General features: G+C 40.6%; 1 protein-coding gene across 1 annotated transcript; it reads right to left on the bottom strand.

Moving 5' to 3' along the window:
- Window positions 1–100: 100 nt before the first annotated feature.
- Window positions 101–5,638, bottom strand: LOC104533796 (pyruvate dehydrogenase E1 component subunit alpha, mitochondrial-like; the record flags this gene model as incomplete). Its single annotated transcript, XM_010179360.1, has 5 exons — window positions 5,426–5,638; window positions 4,543–4,669; window positions 2,120–2,211; window positions 1,648–1,740; window positions 101–256 (listed from the first exon to the last, which is right to left on the bottom strand). Coding segments are annotated over exons 1-5 (666 nt in total), but the record flags the coding sequence as incomplete, so codon positions are not given.
- Between the last annotated feature and the right edge of the window lie 1,439 nt (window positions 5,639–7,077).

Here is a 7,077-nt window from a genome sequence, read left to right as displayed (position 1 = left end):
AAATAAAATAAATCTATATATATGTATGTACTGTGCAGGTGTGTGCCTGCACATTCTCCTACTGCCACCTCCCTCAAAAAAAAGCTGGGATTGTACTTACCCTGAGCCCAGGAATGAAGTCTCCTCTTTTGAAGTAGTCAGTGCTGGCTGCAGCTCTTTCAACGGAAGTTCCCATTCCATACCGGTTGTTCTCACAGATAAAAATGCAAGGCAACTTCCATAAGGCAGCCATATTGTACGTTTCAAATATCTGGCCCTGAAAGAGAAAGAGCAAGTTACATCTAGACAGGGAGCTCAGCCTCCAAGCATGAGGCTCTACTGAAAACCATTCAGTTGCAGAGGTCAAGCTAGGAGAAATTTTAATACTGAAAGTGATCTGAAATCAGCCACTTGCTGCAGCTCAGCAGGTATAAAAGAAAAGCTACGCTATGTAAGGTAATTTTCATATCCATTAATAGTTTATATGACTTAATTGTTAAACCTATTTCAGAGTCTGTGCTAGGGTAGCATAAAACCTTCAAGTATTTCAGTAACAGTCATAAAAAATTTCATTATTAATCTGGCAGGATGCTGATACAGCAAAGTAAACAAAAAGTTGAACCACAGCGACTGCATCAGCCTTCCTACTGTAAGCTAAAGACAGGGAAAACAAAGAACTGAGATCTCCCCCTGTGATTTGAAAGTGGGAAATTATACCAGTGGTACACTCTAAACCACCAGTTTCTTATCTGGCTTAATGTCTCTGCTGATAACATGAAGAGGCTGGAATGTCAACAGTAAGTGTCTCTGCAAGATACCTGTCATCTCCTCTGTTTTCAGAAATTAGTTACATGTTTCTCCCTATTTAGCAGCACTGTCCTCTTCACTGCTATTGTTCAGAGCTCTCCTTACAGCAGAGAGGCTTCAGGGCATCACACTCAGGTGAGCCATGCGCAACTGGAAAGAGGGTAACAAGAGTAACTGGAAACCCCTTCTCTCATGACTCGTGCAGTGTTCACATAATTAACCATTAGCCCCACTCAGTCCCTTGGTATCTAGGGCACTTCAAGAGAGAAGGAGCTGAGAAGCTTTCCTCCACTCAGGAGACAAGAGCAGAGTTCAAAATGGGGGCAGGGAAACACAGGTCCAAAGCATGATGAAAAAATCCAAGGACATGCTACATTCCTGATATGTACAGTGCATCTAGCAATTCACTGTTCCCCTGAATCGCCCCTCTGAGGACTAGATGGAACTTAAATCCACTCCTACTCAAATGTCTAAACACGAGTAAGATGTGCTGGTGTCCAGTTGCCCAGTCACCTACACAGAGTTTGTCTCAGCGAACAGCACTTCACAACAAAAGCCGTAAGAAAAACTGCAGCGGGCTGCAGGAGTGAGGGCATGCACTGTCTTCTCCCTCCAGGATTGCTTTTGCAGCGTCAGTGGACTCCTTTAATAAAGCACCCTTGCGGCAGCAAGCCCAACACAACAATCTTAGCACAAGTCCCAAGCCAGACCCTGCCGAAGGTGCAGGTACCACACCGACAAGGTGCCAGGTGCTCTCCCACTGCCCTGTGGAAAGGCAGAGCTCACAGTGCACAGAAGGGAAATTGGTTGCTCACAGTCACGCTCCTCCTCACAGAGCCACCCCAGACAAAGCTCATTTACCTGATTGGCTGCACCGTCCCCATACAACGTCAGACAGATTTCGTTTTTACCGAAGTATTTACAGGCCAGCGCAATCCCAGCTCCAAGAGGAACCTATCGCAGGGTACAGGACACACCAAAGTTTTAGAACAATGTACAGAGGAGCTGGAGACAGGCAGCTTGTGAACTGTGAAGTGATATTTATAGTTACGAGATCTGCTCAACAAACAAGCTGTTACCAACCCACTTGTTTGTTCCACTCTGTATGACAGCCAAAATATAAACATTAATTATATTCTCAATTGGATTTCTTTTTGCGACAGTTAACAAAATGGTGAACAAACCAGAACAAAGACAAAGCAGATTTAACAGCCACAGAGCAATAGTACCTGCACACAAGTTCATGCCACAAAACCTGAGAAGAAACACTGGCACAGGACATGAGCCAAATTCAGCTTGTGCTTTAAAGTAGAACTCCTGTAGTAGAACTCACCTGAGCACCAACGATACCATTGCCACCATAGAAGTTTTTGGTATACATATGCATTGATCCTCCTTTTCCCTTCACACATCCTCCTTTTCGACCTGAAAATGAACAAGCAGCAATTTATTTTCTCCTGGAGGAAAAATACTAATAAAATGGGAATATCTAATTCAATTCCTAAAGGTAACACTAAGACTATATTGTTGTCCTTAGATCTACGTGGAGTTAAGACACAATAGCCCCTCCTCAGAGAGTTTACAGTTAAATACATCACAAACGAAACAAGAGAAGGAAAAAAAAAACCAGAGTATGACAGCGAACACAATTCAGGAAATGAAAAGAAGATTAAGAAGAAATTTTTAACTCAACCAAGAAGTTTCAGTGTCCTGACAAATATCTGTTGTTTTCTTCTAATAGCCAACATGGTCTATATTTCTCATATAAGTAATCTGTATGAAGTATTTACAGTCCTTATTACTTTTGGCTTCTGCAAGAAAGATATGAACGCTGTTCCAAATTACTTGCAACAGTCTGCACGTTTTCCCTGTGACAATAACCTGAAGTAAAAACTACAGATAGAACATTTAAAAATAAAACAACACAAAACCCCAAAAAGACCCCAAACAACAAACAACTGCCTGTAGTGCCTCAGGATAAACATCAAAAAGTCACCTAGCCCAACTTCATTCAGGCTGTAGTCTGAAGATAACTGCTGGTCCAAGAAGCATTACAACAAACTCTATTAAATGAGCTGATGTAAGAACACAGAATTTCTCATCAGGACACTCCATTTCTTATTCTAATTTGTCTTCTTAACAGCCACAGAAGCTTCTATTTTATTTCTAATAAACACAGCTTGTTTGGCTGGGTTTTTCTTTTTGCCTTGGCATTTATTTTAGAAGTTGAGTGCTTGATCTCTTTCTAGAATTTGTACTTCTCTTTCTCACCTACTAGTGGACAATTTTTATTACTGGTCTTTCTTCTACCTTCCATATGCTTATGAATTGGTTTGATGTGAGCTTTTATAGATTCTGTCAGCTAGAGTCAATGCAAAAGAAAATAAATTCTGATTTTAATCAGAAGACTGTTTCTCTTATGTGTAATTAAATTCAGTAAACCTCCACTTGTTGTACAATCCCTTCTTGTATTCTAGCTAAGAACTCCTGATTTACCACGGACACTTTTTGTTATACTTTCTACTTTCCTTAGAACAATGTGCCTTGATGTCCACAAAGCCATTTCTCAGAGAATCGTCGTTCTCCTGAAAAGTCTTTCTCCATAGTTTGTTTCCTTTATGATCTTATCCACTAGTCTTTGGGCGACTGCTTCCTGCTCCTTCAAAGACTTTTGGATTCTGTAATTTTCTGTCACTGCAACTCAGGCTGTCTTTCAGTTCGATGTTTTCAGTCAAGATCTTTCTTTGCAACAATCAGCTCTAGCAGCACTGTTCTCTAGAAACTTGCCCCAAGTGTTGTTTCTTGGAACAACAGCCTCTGTACTGCAGCAGCTCTTTCCCAATTAAAAGAACCCCACTGAAACAAAGCATAATCCTACAGAAGATGATGGGTGTTGTGATAAGAAATTAATACAATCGCTGATATTTGTAGTTTCAGGGCCAACTGTCATGACTGAAATCTACAATCTCTTTATGTACTGTCTCCCTTATCAGTACCCCGTGAAACTTGGCAAGTCCAAGAGCACCAGACTCTGGGCTTCTGTGCACTTTATTAATATGCATTCTTAACACACACATACGTTCTCAGTGTACAAAGCCATACCTCTTCTCTACCTTCAAAATGTGCTTTCCTGTATTAATGTCTCAAGCATGAGAATTCTCAGATCAAAATTTTATTATACAAATCATTCAGAAAGGCCTTCAAACTCCTTGTGCATTTTTCACTTCTGGCACCTGCTCACAGTTTCAGCAGGCTGATCTACTCCTCTCTGACCCCATTGTGAATAACCATCTCTCCTTTCCACAAAATCTTTGATCTGTCTACATTACTATTCAGTTTACCATTACAGCCAGTATCTACCAGTCTTCCCAAGACTTCAGCAGTTTATTTCTGAAAATCCACGCCTGTCTCCTATGGAGGGTAATGCCCTGTCCTGTCGAGAATAAAGTCTACCACCAGCAAGCTTCATTTACATAAGCTGCTGTGGCACAACAAATACAGCATACGGTATCAAGAATAATTTTCTAAAGTTGTGCTTTAGAGGTACCAACACATAAACAGTCTTTATGACTTATGTTTTATTTTAAAAAAAGTGACTGAAATGTAAAATTATAAAATAGATTTATTCTGCTACATCACTAAATGGCTTCCAAAGTCCCAGTATACTTTATGCATCGACATTATTTTGAATTGGAATTTAAAAAATTCTGCCACAAGTACAGCAGCATGCAAATCCTCATTTTACTTAGCACAAACCTGTAAGTTCAGCAAGAATCTCTCGAACAGGCACTCCTCGTGCATAGGTAAAGCCGTGAGCTCTGTAAGCTGTTATCACATGGTCTGTAGGCTGTATGGCAGCTTCAATCCCCACACAGCAAGCCTCCTGTTGCAAAGGAGTAAAGAAAAGCACATAGTTTCCACAGTCAGCAGTGTGGCAAGGGCTAGCTCTGGTCCCAAATACTTCCAAGTATCAGCAGAAAACAGGAGCAGCACAGATACAGGGGACTGCCTTAAAGCCCATGGTGTGACAAGCCTGTGTTTGCAGAACCTGGAGCTACAACAGCCTCAGGCTCTAAATTCCACTCTGTCCTGATTCCGACTAACAAAAGTAGGTAGGAGGGGAACCAGAGCTGCAAAGGTCTGCAGACTTTTTTCTACACTCTTCTCCCATATGAAGCATCCAAACAACTGCAATTCAAAAATGGCAGAGGAAAATGGACAGATGGTAACGTTTCACTGAGTTCATGAAGTTTCTTCTCCTGGCTGTTGCTTTTTAGTGGGCACACGATCTATGAGACACTGAAACAAAAAACATCAATGAAGACAGAGGAGGATGTGGGCCTCCAAACTTGGTGAACTTAATGTGCTGCAGTTGTTCATTCCTCACATTCAGCTGATCTTCAGCTGCACTTTGCCTTCTCTCATTTTCTGCTGCTGTCCCAAGATCTCACATGATACCCCTGTGTGCTCAGTCACTGTTTTTAAAGAAATAATGAATTAAATCATGGATCCAGCTACAACTTCAGCCATTGCTGACAGATTCTCAGTTCCAACAGATTTACTCTCCACTCTATTCAAACCCCTACATTAAGTAAGGTAAGACAGTGTAAAACCTCTTGTGGAAAAATAAAAATCTTACCTGACCATCATACAAGTGGCAGAAGCCACGAATAATCTTCTGCTTGTACAGCTGGTCAGACTTCAGTTCCATGCGCCGTATCATCTGCATTGTCTTGTAGTAATGGAGCCCCTCCTCTCGAGTCATCACTGCTGTGGTACTAGGGCCTTCTTCCAGGCGATGGAGGTCGCATGGCTGCAAAGTTGAACAAGTAGTCATTTTGTGAAAATAATCCTATTTATGAATAGCACTTATTTTTTTATGTGTCATTTTTTAAATCCAGATTTTAATATCTTTTCAAAAAGCCAGCAAAACCTAAATTCTCAAGTGAAAATAACTGCAAAGTTTCTGCACTAATTCCAAATTCAGGGAAATAAAAATTTTACTTTAATAAAGACAGACTTCCACTCATGAAATTAAGCCTTGCAGTTCATCTACTGCTAGTAGGAACTAAAGTCCTCACAAAACAGTGGAAAAGCACATTTCCATGGTTGCTGCATGCCAAATACTTGTAAGATCTATGGAGGCTTAGTGAAGAAACAATATAGTTTACTTTGTGAAACAGTTTGTAAGATCTGGTCCTAAGGCTGGACTTCACTTCTTCTACCACCACTTCTAACTAGCAGTAATAAACCACTGTTGCACCAGCGATCCTGCCAGTCAAACCATAATGTGTACAGTACAACTTCCTCCTCAAACCATGGTTGCAAGGAGGGCTGATTTTTGGTACTCATACAAAACAAAAATTAAAAACAAAAATTTCAGTGGAACAGACCAAACAAATTACTCTGTCAGTACATATTAAGTGGCCGAAATACTGCTATAGAGATTAAAGACAGTTTATATTAAAGCAAAGCCTCTCCAGAGCAAATCCACTGACACCAAGGTGAATTTGATGTAACACACATGCACACTACTCTTACGACAGCTCTGCTTCAGAGTTCACACAACAACAGAAATGCAGGAGCCTTGCATGCACAGGATCAAATGTTAAACCTTACAACCAACTCAGAAAAGACTTCTCATGTAAACACACTTTCCCTGCCTTCTGCCCATGAAACCACTTTAATATTTTACAGGCAGGGACAAACAGGGAGCAGGTAAATGCAAAACTAAATTTATTTCAGAGTTTCTTTTATCCATTGCTGAATGGAATGCCAGCACAAAAGCTACTGCCAATGGAAGCATTGCTTTTTCCTACAATCCAGCCACTATGGAAAGCTGATAGAATATAACACATTTTTTTGAGTGGCACCAAGTCAGGCATTAAAAAGGATGCTGTATTTTTTCCTCCAAAATCCATATGGACCTAAATCAGCTACACATCTGGTATGCAGCACCCATGACTCCGTAAACAAAAGGGAGATGGAAAGCAGGGCAGGCAGCAAATACCAGCTATTTGTTTCAAAATCATTAAGGAAACATTAATAGTCTTCCTTCAGACCAGAAAAGGTTCTTCAGCTCCTTTGTGACTCCATTCTCACTGTTGCATTGCAGTATCACAGCTGCAAATAATCACAACTTCACATTCTTAAGAAACAAGTAACACTACTACATACTGCCAAGCACAGGACTTCCAGCTGCATTTAGAAATCAGGTCAGACAGCAAGGAGTTTGGTAAATTTAATAATTTAATTATATATTCACAGAATCACACACAGAATCGCTCGGTT

The sequence above is a fragment of the Mesitornis unicolor genome, unplaced genomic scaffold, assembly GCF_000695765.1.
Source record: "Mesitornis unicolor isolate BGI_N332 unplaced genomic scaffold, ASM69576v1 scaffold54750, whole genome shotgun sequence".
Classification (NCBI taxonomy): Eukaryota; Metazoa; Chordata; class Aves; order Mesitornithiformes; family Mesitornithidae; genus Mesitornis; species Mesitornis unicolor.
Note: the sequence above shows the minus strand (reverse complement) of the source record. Positions and strands in the feature narration are given on the sequence as shown.